Here is a 13,463-nt window from a genome sequence, read left to right on the forward strand (position 1 = left end):
TGTTAGTGCCTTTTAATTATAAAATTGGATGCTTTATGCTCCCCTAAGCCTCTGTGCAAAAGGATTTTTTGCTCTTTTTCCTTTTTAATACTTATCAGTGGAACTTGTTTTTTGACTCTTCTAGAAAACTTAAAAAATATATCTCTCATGTTGGTATAATATATCTCTCATGTTGGTATTAGAACAATTTATTGCTTTTCATAAATCAGACAAATATTGCAATAGTTTTCAGCAATGTTAGTTGCTACTAGTAATGTAAGGGCTACAATCCTATATGTATTTAAGGTCACAGTAAGTATATACTATATTAGGTATATGTGTTTCATAAATTCTAAAGTTCTTGGAGTTACCCCATTGGAAAATACTTCTCATACGACTTTGGTTGAGCCCGGGTTACCGTCTGAGCACTCACATGATGGCTCTCTGCATGAGATGAAGTTTGAAGCTTCACTGGGCTCACTGTTGCCAGCAGCGTTCACGGCAGTCACCCGGAACTGATAATCACAGCCTTCCATGAGGCTGGTCACCTTCAGCCTGGTGTCGTACACCACATAATCTTTGTTGACACGGGTCCAGCGCAAGCTCTTCTTCTCCCGTTTGTCGACGAGGTAGTTGCTGATCTCATTGCCACCATCGGATTCAGGTTTCGTCCACTGAATAATGATGTGCTCTTTGCCAGCCCCAACTTCTTCTGGTATGCCAGGTTGTGACGGAATTGCTGTTTATGGTTAATGCAAACAAGAACGATCAGGATCGCAGAAAACCCCCCTGTGAACATGACTGCCTTTCTTCTTGGTCCATTAACATTCTAATCTCTAAAGTGTTTTAAAGAGCTAATCATACTTACTGAAAGAGTTTCTGGCCACAATAGGCTCTGACTCAACTGGCACGCCAAGGCCGTACTTGTTCACCGCCCTCACGCGGAACGTGTATTCATTGTTCTTGATGAGTCTGGTAACCACGTAGGATGCGGTCAGGCATTCCCCTTCCACGATCACCCAATTGAGCCTGCTAGTCTCCCGTCTCTCTACAATATAGTGAGTTATCTCTGCTCCTCCATCTTCCTGTGGAAGGCTCCAGGCTAAGGTGCACTTCTCCTCGGTCACTCTGCTGACAGTGAGGTTTCCACACGGGCCAGGAGAATCTGAAACAGGTAGGATGATAAGTCATGATGAACAGCATACTTGAGAGTGCTACAGTTATCCAGAAGAGGACCTTTGGTCTGCTTACCAAGAACTTTGACCATGACAGAGACGGACTTGGTCCCACTAGCGTTCTTCACGGTCAGTGTGTATTTCCCACTGTCGCTCCGGTCACAGTATTTGATCACAGCAGTGGCTCGCTTGCCAGTGTACTGTAGAGAAATTTTTTCACAGAGATCCAGTTCCTTGTCTCCTTTGGTCCAGATGATTTTGGGTTCAGGTTTGCCACCAACAGCAGCATCAAGAACAAGATCTGAACCTGCTCTGATGGTCACCAGATCGCCTTGTAACCTGGCATCCAATTCAGCTTTTGGTGGAGCTGTTAATAGGCAAAATAGATATGAATGAATATCTGACAGTTCAAATATCCACTTAAGTTAAAAGGAAAACACTGGGGTGCAGCTGAAGGGAACACATTGGCTAGTTCTTACCATATTCATCTCGGCAAGTTACAGGGCCTGTAGATTCAGAGCCTTTGCTAATTACGCCTGCTGCGTTCTTGGCCAACACACGGAATTCGTAAGTGTCCCCTTCGCTGAGAGCGGTCACAGTGAAGAAATTATCAGAGACAATGGTATAGTTGCACTTTAGCCAGCGACCATCTCCAACTTCACTGACTGGCTTCCGTTCTATGATGTAGCCCACAACTTTGCTGCCTCCGTCATACACTGGGGCAGACCAAATTAGTGACACCGTTGATCTTGTGACATCTGTCACTTCTGGCCTACCAGGTGGATCTAGAAGGGATACAAAATAAGGTTAAAAATACAACTGAGTTCTAATACCAGGAATACTAATGAATGTAGCTTTAGCAATTTCTACATACCAACTGGATTTTGAGCCATAATAGGTCTTGAAGCTTCACTGGCCTTGCTGACGCCTGCAGCGTTGAGTGCATATGTTCGGAACTGATACTCCAGTCCTTCTACCAAGCCTGTCACTTTGTAGTTACACTCTAAGCACGGCACTTTGTTTTCTTTCACCCAAAGAATGGTGTTACGTTCTTTCTTCTCAACCCAGTAGCCAACGATTTTACTACCGCCATCATGGTAGGGTTCTTCCCAACGAATTGACATAGCATTGGCAGACACATAGTAGACCTCAGGCCTGGTAGGAGCACTTGGTGGAACTAAATATAGAAGGGAAATATAAAGATATGGTTTTATAGAATTCAGTAGAAATTTAAAAATTAAAAAAACAGACTGAAGTTTGGTACTCATTTTCCTTACCAAATGGATGTTCAGCAACTATTGGCACTGATTCCAGAGGCTTGCTGACCCCGAATCTGTTCTCTGAGCTGACACGGAAGCAGTATTCTTTGTATTTTGTAAGGTGCGTGACTTTAATCTGCGTGCGCTTCACACTAGAATTGATAAGCTGCCAGGCGGTGGTACCTGACTCGCGCTTTTCAACTATATAATTTGTAATTTCAGTGCCTCCATCGTCTTTTGGTTCAGTCCATGATAGGACACATGATTCAGCCGAGACAGATGAGACCTCAATGGGACCAGTTACTGGCCCTGGTCTTCCAATGACCACAACTGTGATAGTAAATGTTTTAACACCGGCTGTGTTTTCTAGGGTCAGGAAGTATCTGCCAGAGTCACCTCTCATACTGTCCTTTACAGTCAGGGTGGTCCTGTCTTTTGTTGTTGTGATGCTCATTCGATCTGTCTCCTTGAGTCTCATTTCTTCTAGCTTCCATGTTACTTTGGGGGCAGGACGACCACTGATTGGCACGTCAATGGTAAATGTGCTTCCAGCTTTGCAAGTGATGAGCTGATTGGTGATTCCAGTGAGATCAGCAGTGGGCTCAATTTGAGGCTCCTTGATAATGACAGATGAGAAGGCTTCCCTGGGTTCACTGTAGCCAGCATCGTTCTTGGCTTTCACCCGGAATTCATATTCAGTATTCTCAACGAGGCGCTCCACTGTGAAAGTCAGCTGTTTGGTGTGACCAGCTTCAACCCAGAAGTCAGATCCCTTTTGTCGCATTTCAAGCAGGTAGCTCGTGATCCGACTACCTCCATCATGATCGGGTTTAAGCCAGGCTAGGACTGCAGAGGATTTGCTAGTATCAACGACATCGAGCCTCCTAGGTGGAGCGGGCTGTTCTGTGGCTACAATTGGTTCTGGCATTTCATAGGGTTCACCGACACCATACTCATTTTCAGCAGAAACACGGAAATAGTACGGAACGCCTTCTGTCAGCTCACTCACCTTGAGGATCTGGCGAGTGCATTTTTCACTGACAACCTGCCAGCTACGGCGACTCGCTTCCCGCTTCTCTATCACATAGTGATGGATCCGGGCACCACCATCAAGGAGAGGGGCATCCCACATCAGTGTAGCTGATCCCCGGGTCACATCTTTGAAGGTAATGGGACCAGGTGGTCCTGGAGAGTCCAGCACCTTCACAGTGAATGTTATCGACTTCTTACCGCTGTTGTTTTCTACCGTGAGTGTGTATTTCCCTGCATCATTTCTGTTGCAGTTTTCCACGGTGAGGGTGCTGAAGGAGTCTGTTGTGTGGATATCAGCCCGGATGCTAAGGTTAGAGTCAGGCTTGCTCCATACTGCTGTAGGAGTGGGTCTACCCTGGTAGGCAATGAAGAGACGAATGCTAGCTCCTGCTCTAACAATGTGAGTCTGCTTGAAGTTTGCATCAATGTCTAACTCGGGAGCTGATAACCGATCGATTGCTTTTATTGTGCCAGTCACCTCGCAGCTATCTCCTTTTCCAGCACCATTGACGGCACTGACCCGGAATTTGTATTCTTCACCGGCCTGTAGATCAGTGACCGTGTATCTTGTTTTCACACATGGCTCTGTGTTTACTTTGTGCCAGTCCCCTAAGTCAGCTTTGCACATTTCTATTATGTATCCAATTATCTCCATCCCGCCATCAAAGACTGGCCTGGCCCATTCCAAGCTCACAGTTGTCTTTGATGTGTCTGTCACTTTGACTACTGAGGGGGCACTTGGTGGGTTAACAGGCTCTCTGCATTTAATGAGTCTTGAGATCCCACTTGCTGGTCCTACGCCCGCAGCGTTTTCAGCCATGACATGGAACTCATACTCGTTGCCTTCCACCAGACCTGTGACTTTGAACCTTGTCTCAGAGATCGGTCGTTTGCTGATCACTTTTACCCATCTTGTGCTTTTCTTCTCTCTCCTTTCAAGGATGTAGTGTTGAATCTCACTGCCACCATCTGATTCTGGTCTCGTCCAAGTCAGGGTAATGCTGTTGCCTGTTACATTGCTAGGTTCTGGAACTCCAGGAGCATCTGGAATGGCTGTCAAAGGGGAGGGGTAATCAGTTAGATTAATTTGCTTAGAAAGTTAGGCTGATGATGATAGAATACCACTTAGTAGAACTGGAAACTTACTGTATTGTATTTGAGCAACCACGGGGTCGGACTCAAGTGGCCTGCCAACACCAAACTTGTTAACTGCAGAAACCCGGAACTGATACTCATTGCCAGTGATTAGTTTAATGGCAGTGTAACTTAGGGCTTCGCAATTATCCTCAATCAATGCCCAAGCAAGTCTGCTGGTTTCACGCTTTTCAATGATGTAGTGTGTGACAGGAGCGCAGCCATCATTGAGAGGTGCCTCCCACCACAGGGTCATCTTTTCACCAGTAATATTAGTAAATCTTATTGGCCCAACTACTTTTCCTGGTGTATCTGTAAGAAAAAATTTTAGAGAGTTACTATTTTTTTCTTGTCCATTAAAATATTATCAGCCATATCCCTAATCCAAGTCTAACAAATCATACTGAATTTATTGTAAAATACCTTGTACTTTCACTGTAACTTCTGCTTTTGTGGAACCAGATACATTTTTGGCTTCCACGGTATAAACACCACGGTGATCTCGAGTTGCGTCTCTGACAAAGAGGCTGGTAGAGCCAAGAACATCAGTTATTTCCATGTTCATTCTCCTCTCAATTTCAACTCCATCTTTGAACCAAGTTACTCGTGGGACTGGTCGTCCTTGAACCAAAGCTTTGATCCTAAGACTGTCTCCAGACTTAATAACAAGACCATCGAAGTACTCAGGGCCAAATTCTACTGTTGGTGGAACTGTAAAAGAACAGAAACATTTATTAATTTGGCTAAATAAAGACATACATAAACATAGTTTTCATCAGTACCATATTATAAAGTCTGGGAAGATGACCACTTCTATGCTACCAAAGGCCATTTGAAAGTAGAACTGATGATGAGAGTTTAGACAATGGGATTAAACATTTATCCATTACTCAATTATTCCCTTTGTTACTCCTGACCTGTGGTTACTTTGCATCGTCCTTTGTGGAATGAGAGCTGTAACATTTGCAAGTCTTTACTTCCTAATAGTGTTGCATAGCCAAACAAGTTCCTGGGAGAAGCCATTAGCATCATCCAAGCAGGAAATGATTATATTGCTTCACATATAATATTATATTTGGTATACATATATATTAGTTGTATATCTACTACATATACACAACTATTCCTAGTATATTAGTGGAAACAGCTAAAACTGCAAACCTAAAAACTATCCCCACTTGCTTGATCTTTACATGGAAATGGGGTAAAATAATAGACACAATGAAAAGAATTGATATACAAAAGCTTAATTTATCCACATGGTGGCTATAGCTCATCTACAGAAAAAGACCTCTGTGCTCTTTTGTAAACCAGAACCATTTAAAAAGCATTTTTAAAACTGTGGATAACCTTTATCCCAATGGAAATTGGTTGGAAATGCTTACCGTTTTCATCTCTGGTCATAATGAGGCCAGAAGACTGTGAGGGGGGGCTTATAGTGCCAACAGCATTTCTTGCAATTATTCTGAACTCATATCGATCTCCAGGACTGAGTCCCGTAACTGTGTACTGACACTCACTGACGTCAGTGAAGTTGCATCTCACCCAGCGATCACTTCCTTGCCGCTTCTCAATGCTGTAGGCCACGATCTTACTGCCCCCATCACGTAATGGTGGGTTCCATTTAAGTGTGATGGTTTCCCGGGTGACATCAATGTAGTCAGGAGTGCCGGGTGGGTCTGAGGAATTGTAGCAAAGTTAAAATCAGTGCTATTATTTGTAAACATCTTTTAATTATCAATGAAGTAAAACAACATGGCTAACCCTCCCAGGCTCATTTGTATTACTAATTTTAATTTTCTGCTTCATAGTCCTTCGGAGAATTGAAGAAATCTAAATTCTTTATTGGAGTGAGTTAAAATAATTCCTCTGGCTGGGTGTGGGTGGCACATACTTTTAGTCCCAGTACTCAGGAGGCAGAGGCAGGAAGATCTCTGAGTTTAATGCCAGCCTGTTCTAAAGAGTAAGTTTCAGGACAGCCAGGCTATACAGACGATGCCAAGGCCAAAATCAAAACCAACCTCCACCTCCGAAAAAAATTCCTCTGGGTTTACATGACTGGTTCTATAACGACCAGAAAATCAAGATAGAGTCAAGATAGAGCCAAGAGGGTGACTTCTAAAAGAGAAGCAGTGTTACTTATTGCTAATATGTCTGGTTGCCTAATAAAATATATTTGAGTAACAGTCACTTACCTACTGGGGAAACAGCTAATGTAAACTTGCTTGGGTCACTAGGTGAGCTTAGGCCAGCAGAATTCTCAGCATATACACGGAATTGATAGTCCAGCCCTTCTATTAAGCCGGTAGCTCTGTATTCTCTCCCAGATATTGGTGATGTGTTAACCCTTTGCCAAAGAATGCTGTTTCTTTCTTTCTTTTCAACATGGAATCCAGTAACTTCTGAACCACCATCATAAACTGGCGCATCCCATGTTAGTGACATGCCATCCGAAGTCACATTGTAGATGACTGGCTTTCCTGGAGGACCAGGAATCCTGAATTGGTGTTTTGCCACGATGATATTTGAGGCAAGTGGTTCACTGACTCCATATCTATTTTCTGCTCTAACTCTAAACTGGTATTCAGAATCTTTGACCAGATTGGAAACTTTGAAAGTTGTTCTGGCAACACTTGAACACACCATCTTCCAATTTGTTTGTGATGCTTCCCGCTTCTCAATGCTGTAACAGGTGATTTCTCCTCCTCCGTCATCTTCAGGTATGTCCCATGACATGATGGCGCTGTCAGCCTTGATTTCATCAAATCGAATGGGTCCTTTGGGCTTTGACGGTGGACCGAGGGTGATGATTGTAATGGGGAATGAGTTTCTACACACTGCATTATCAAGAATAACAGTATATTTCCCTCCATGTTCCTTCTTCGCATTCTTAATACTCAAAGTGATTTTGTTTTCTGTCTTACTGAAACGAACATATTCACTTTCCTTCAGTGGCAAGCCATCTTTCAGCCAACTGATGGATGGCTTGGGCTTTCCTTTATAAGGTAATTCAAGGTGTACGTTATGTCCAATTCTCACGGATATTTGTGCCCCAGGGATTTCTGACAAGTCAACTTCAGGTGTAATTACAAGCTCCTTCACTGTAAGTGGCCCAATAGTGACAGGGTCGCTCTGTCCTTTCTCATTTCTAGCAGATACTCGGAATTCCAAGACTGATTGCTCTTTAAGTTGTCCAATCTCAATCTCGCATGTCTTACTGATGCCAGCGTGGGACCATGCTTGTTCACCTTTGCCTTTCCGTTCCACAAGATAGTCTGTGATGATGCTCCCACCATCAAAGTCAGGTTTGGTCCAGCTCAGGACAACAGATGTCTTTGTGGAATCTTTCATTGAGAGATCTCGGATAGGTGCTGGTACCTCAGCAGCCTTCACAGGCTCCGTGGTCTCGCAAGGCTCGCCAATTCCAATTTCATTTTCTGCAAGAACCCTGAAGAAGAATGGAGTCTTCTCTGATAAATCTGTTACTTTAAAGGATGTGCCGGAACACTTGTGTGACACAGCAGACCATGTTCTCTTCGTGGCATCTCTCTTTTCGATGACATAGTTAATGATGGGAGACCCTCCATCGATGAGAGGAGGATCCCATAGCAATGTGACTGTGCCTAGGGAAACATGCTTCACCTGTAACTTCTGGCAGGCAGCTGGTGTGTCGAGCACCTTAACACTCACGGTGGAAGACTTTGGTTGGCCTACTCCGTTTTCTATTGTCAGGATGTATTTTCCTGTATCATTGCGAGTGACTTGAGGAATAACAAGCAAAGATGATGAATCAGTGTTTTGGATGCTGTATCTGGTATCGCTGCCAAGATTCTTCTCATCTTTCCTCCAGGTGACAGTAGGTGGCGGTCTGCCTTTAAAGGGAATCAGTAGTTGGACATCTTCACCAGCTTTAGCTATAACAGATGTTCTGAGAGCCACATCTAGGTCGATTTCTGGTTCCTCTGTAGACACAAAATGGACATTTACCATGAGTTTTAAAAGAAAATGAGTCTTTGCCTAGAACTCTTAATAAGACATCAGAACATCATCCACTGGTTGTACATACCAAGGATATCTTTAGCCTGTGCAGGTTCAGTCATTGTTATAGGTTCTCCTTGGCCGGCACAGTTTACTGCTGATACTTGGAAATAGTAATTGACTCCGGGTTTCAGGTTAGAGACCACATATTCTGTAGTTCTGACCTCTCCCCTGGTAGAGACAATGGTCCATTCTTCTTCATCTCCTTGTCTCATCTCAACCACATATCCAGTAACATCACTGCCACCATCATAGACAGGCTTACTCCAGCCAAGAGTGATGGATGATTTGGTTGAGTCTGCAATTCTTATCTTGGCAGGTGGTCCTGGAGGATCTGGAATAGCCATTTACAATCCAACAATTACACGATAATCAGCAATTCAGTCACACAAAAGACAAGTGAAGATGCCATGTATACGAGCACTTACCAATTGGATCAGCAGCCTTGTAGAAGTCGGATGGTTCTGAGAATGGACCCACTCCAGCAGCATTTACAGCACAGACTCGATACTGATAGTCACTGTTTTCCGTGAGTCCTGTCACCTTTTGTCTGGTGTCACGAATAGTCTCCTTTAATACTTTAAGCCACGCTAGACTCTTCTTGTCTCGTCTTTCAAGGAAATAGCCATTTATTTCACTGCCACCATCTACAGTTGGCCTGTCCCAGACAACAGTCATTGAATTCTTGGTAATCTTTGTCACCTCTGGGATGCTTGGAGGCCCAGGTGTAACTATTTGAGAAAGAAAGAACAAATGAGTTTAAAGATCCAACAGGTTCTACTTTCTCATCTTTTAATTCTGTCTAAAATATCAGTTTAGTGATGACAGTTCTTGTCTTGTGGAAAGGATAGTAACGAGTGAAGATGAAATGCAAAAGAAAACCATTTTAAGAAAACATCTATAAGCTACCAGAATAGCTTATGTCTCTGGACATGTTTTTCATATCATTTAGTTTTATAATGAAGCTATAGCTCACCAAAGGCATTCTTGGCTACAACTGGCTCAGATTCTAGTGGCTCGCCAATTCCATACTTATTCACAGCTCGGACTCGGAAGATGTACTCATTCCCTTTGATAATTTTGGTGGTTGTAATGATGCACTCTTCCAGGTTTTCAGCCACCATAGACCACACGACTCGGCTTGTCTCACGTTTTTCCACGATGTAGTGTGTGATCTTTGCACCACCGTCGTCAGCTGGAGGCCTCCAGAGCAGAGTTATCTTTTCTGCAGTGACAGTCTTAAATTCAATTGGTCCACCTGGAGGTCCTGGTTTGTCTGCCAATGGAAGAAGAAAACAATGTTAGGGCCTTTAAAAGGCCAAGTGACTTTCAATTACCACACTCTAGGTAGACAAAACAAGACGTTGCCCATGTTGAGCACCTACCAAGGATCTGTACTCTGATGGTGGCTGAGGCAGAACCCATGGCATTCCTCAGTTTTAACTCATAGCTTCCACTGTTAAGGCGGTTGGCGTCTTTGATGAGTATAGATGCAAGGTCAGTGCTATTTTCCACACACACCAATGCATTGGTTTGTAATTCTTTATCATCTTTGTACCACTCAATCGTAGGCTCCGGTTTGCCAGAAATACCAGCTCTGAGCTTCACAGAGGTACCTGCTCTATATTTGACAACTTCTGTATATTCTAGAGGCAAGTCAATCACAGGCCCGCCTGCAAGAAAACAGACAAAGCATTGAAATCTTCGAAGGATGAAAAATGTTGCAGAACCTCAAAATAGGTAATTGACCATTCACTAACTGCGGGCACATGTGTGCATGTGTTGCATGTACTGTATGCAGGTCTAAGCCAACTCACTTTAAACTTTTAGTTTTATAAGCCACTTTTATATCTCAGATGGGGAAGACAGACTGAACAGACTCTGCGCCTCAGGAGCACTACACCAATTGCATGAGGAAGTCAGTTCTTCCTAAATGTATTTTAACCTCTTGTAGGTTATTTTGTTTTAGCCATGAAAACAGGATCAGGGATGAGACCATTATTGAAGAAGTAGCACCACACATTTTCTTTTGCTTTAGCCTCTCCTTCCTTTGCTTCCGACCACTTCCCATTCATTTTCCTTTCCACTATCCAAATGTGGGCAGTTCGTGCCAGATTCTTGAAGCCTGAGTTCTCTCCTCACAGGGCTCTATATCCAGCAAGCAGATGTTCTGCCTGGTTTCCTATAACTGTTAATTGAGATATAGAACTAAGTTTGGCTGACTTTACAGAGCAATACATACTGGGGACCTGCAAAGCCTGACTAGTAGAGGGTGGCCCTTGGGTTTCCAGCACAAGAATGGGAGTAGATGCTTTTCATCTGTCAGGAAGTGACTCACTTCCTTTTTTGGAGATGGAAAACTATTAGAAGTATTTCAGGTACTTGACTCCCATGAAATTCGCATTTTCAAGCCATTCTTAGCCAAATGCCATTTATTTTACAGAATGGCCAATCACATTTCGAGCTGACAATGAAATAGAGAGGGCTCCAAAGATACCTTCTCATCACTGAGGAGTTGTTTGACCTTGGGAGACTTTACATAAATACTCTAAGCCTTAGGCTTACTTTTCATAAAGTGGATTAATCTGTATTGTTGAAAGGGAGAGAATTCATGGGAGAAGGGCATTCATGGAAATTGCCCAATCAATGATAGGTTCCTAAATATCCCAGTTAGTTTATAGTTTCTCCCACAATTTAATTAAAATACACGGTTAAAGCCATTAAAGGAAACATTGGATGAAACCTGCTTACCATAAGAGTCAATGCATGTGATGGGGCCTACAACCTCAGATGGGTTGCTGACAGAACCAACAGCATTTCTAGCAAAGACCCGGAATTCATACTGGGAATTCTGAGTCAATCCAGAGACAGTGAATTGAGTCTCAATGACATTGGTGAAGCTAGCCTTGGTCCATCTCCCATCTGGAAGGTCGCGCCTCTCAACAATGTAGCCTGTAATCTTGCTTCCTCCATCAAAAGCTGGTTGTTGCCATGAAAGGTTGACAGAGTTCTTTGAGATATCAGTGATCCGCACATTTCTTGGGGGTTCTACAATAATGAGAAAGCAGGTTAGTGGCACTCATCCTGCTTTGAGGAAACGAACTTTTACATTTTTCAGTTATCAGAACTGCTCTGTATGTGACAGTTACATACCGCAGGCATCAATGGCCAAGACTGGTTCAGAGGGATGGCTGGGCTTTCCAATACCAGCAGCATTCTCTGCATACACTCTGAATTCATAAATAAGTCCAGCGCTGATTGTTGTAACTTTGAAGTGAGTTGTACGGATGATCATTTTGTTGGCTTTCTGCCACAAAATACTATTTCTGTCTTTCATTTCCAGGTGGTAGCCTGTGACTGCACTGCCTCCATTGGACACTGGTTCATGCCAACCCACAGTGATGCTTTCTCGAGTAACGTTAGATACCCAGGGTGTAGATGGTGGTCCAGGTGTAGCTAGGAAAGAGAGAAAACCCATAGGTTAAGACACACACTTAGCACATGTTTATAGTAAACAATATGGGGTGTCTAAGGTCAGCAACTTACTGTATGGTAGTTTGACAACCACACATGCTGAATCTATGTGATCACTGATGCCGAAGCGATTTTCTGCCTTGATGCGGAATTGGTATTCTTCTCCTGTGGTTAGTTTCATGACTTTAATCATGGTTCTTGCTACTGTTGCTGACACTTCAGACCACACTGCAGTACTTGTTTCTCTCTTCAGGACAATGTAATTGGTAACGTGGCTTCCACCATCATACTTTGGTGGCTCCCATTTGAGAGTCACACTTTCTTCAGTTATATCACTAATGGCTACAGGGCCAGTAGGGGGACCAGGCCTGTCCAGCACAATGATGTTAATGAAAGTTTTGGTGGTTCCACTGGAGTTGGCAGCAGTGATCTCATATCTTCCAGCGTCAGTGGTAACACTTTCTTTGAGATTGATGGTCAGGTTCTCAGCGGTAATCTCAGTATTAAATCTCATGGTGGCCTTCAGTGGTACACCATCTCTTGATAAGGTCACTTTGGGTAGTGGTTTTCCAGAAATTGGAATGTCAACTTTAAGGTTGGAACCAGCTCTTACATACACAGTGTGACTTGGGAAATTCTTCATATCAATTTCCGGTGGTTCTGGGAAAAAAAAAAAAACCAACAGAAGTATAGAAAATAAAGGTGAAAAAAATGCCTGAAAGAATTAACTTAACCTAAATACAGAAAATGAAAATTTTCTTTTGCATAAAATTAGACCTACCTAGGTGGTCCTTGATGAGGACAGGAAGCAGGAGCTCCCTGGGGTCACTCAGACCAGCTTGGTTTTCTGCAAAGACCCGGAAGAAGTACTCATGACTCTCTCTCAGACCGGAAACAACGTGGTGGGTTGTCTTCACCACAGCGCACTTAACCCAGGTTTTCTGTCCTTTTTCAAGTGCTTCGACGACATAGTGTATGATTCTGCTACCACCATCGTGTTCTGGCTTCAGCCAGCTCAGTGAGACACTGTCTTTGGATACACTTGTTACGCCAAGCTTTTCTGGTGGGCTTGGTTTTTCTAAAAAATAAAAAGGAAGCATTGAAAGAAAGAGAACATGTATTTACAACATATCCCCTCACATGCATCCTTCATATACTGTCAGAGAAAAACCTGTAAATCAAAGTGATGCATGTATTTTGACCTGAGTCTACTTATGTGACAACTTTGGCTTTTTAGCCAGCCAAGGCTCCACTAAGCTATGCCATCATATGTTACAATATTCAAATTTAAATTACACTTCAAATAACAAGATAAAATGATAAAATTTGCTCAGAATTCATTGCATTGTATACAATGGAGGAACAATAGAAG

General features: G+C 43.1%; 1 protein-coding gene across 46 annotated transcripts in view; it reads right to left on the bottom strand.

The window, feature by feature from the left end:
• Positions 1 to 13,463, bottom strand: part of Ttn (titin) — a 271,446-nt gene that overhangs the window by 18,322 nt on the left and 239,661 nt on the right. For all 46 annotated transcript variants that reach the window (XM_029473164.1, XM_029473037.1, XM_029473035.1 and 43 more), the window contains 18 exons: positions 12,873 to 13,169; positions 12,164 to 12,751; positions 11,771 to 12,073; positions 11,369 to 11,665; positions 10,003 to 10,290; positions 9,594 to 9,893; positions 9,046 to 9,348; positions 8,646 to 8,951; positions 6,775 to 8,541; positions 5,965 to 6,258; positions 5,003 to 5,290; positions 4,592 to 4,891; positions 2,432 to 4,498; positions 2,029 to 2,331; positions 1,634 to 1,939; positions 1,231 to 1,521; positions 848 to 1,144; positions 413 to 718 (listed from right to left, as the gene is read on the bottom strand). In XM_029473164.1, coding sequence (XP_029329024.1) covers positions 413 to 718; positions 848 to 1,144; positions 1,231 to 1,521; positions 1,634 to 1,939; positions 2,029 to 2,331; positions 2,432 to 4,498; positions 4,592 to 4,891; positions 5,003 to 5,290; positions 5,965 to 6,258; positions 6,775 to 8,541; positions 8,646 to 8,951; positions 9,046 to 9,348; positions 9,594 to 9,893; positions 10,003 to 10,290; positions 11,369 to 11,665; positions 11,771 to 12,073; positions 12,164 to 12,751; positions 12,873 to 13,169 — 8,901 coding nt within the window. The remainder of the gene's footprint in view (positions 1 to 412; positions 719 to 847; positions 1,145 to 1,230; positions 1,522 to 1,633; positions 1,940 to 2,028; positions 2,332 to 2,431; positions 4,499 to 4,591; positions 4,892 to 5,002; positions 5,291 to 5,964; positions 6,259 to 6,774; positions 8,542 to 8,645; positions 8,952 to 9,045; positions 9,349 to 9,593; positions 9,894 to 10,002; positions 10,291 to 11,368; positions 11,666 to 11,770; positions 12,074 to 12,163; positions 12,752 to 12,872; positions 13,170 to 13,463) is intronic.

The sequence above is a fragment of the Mus caroli genome, chromosome 2, assembly GCF_900094665.2.
Source record: "Mus caroli chromosome 2, CAROLI_EIJ_v1.1, whole genome shotgun sequence".
Classification (NCBI taxonomy): domain Eukaryota; kingdom Metazoa; phylum Chordata; class Mammalia; order Rodentia; family Muridae; genus Mus; species Mus caroli.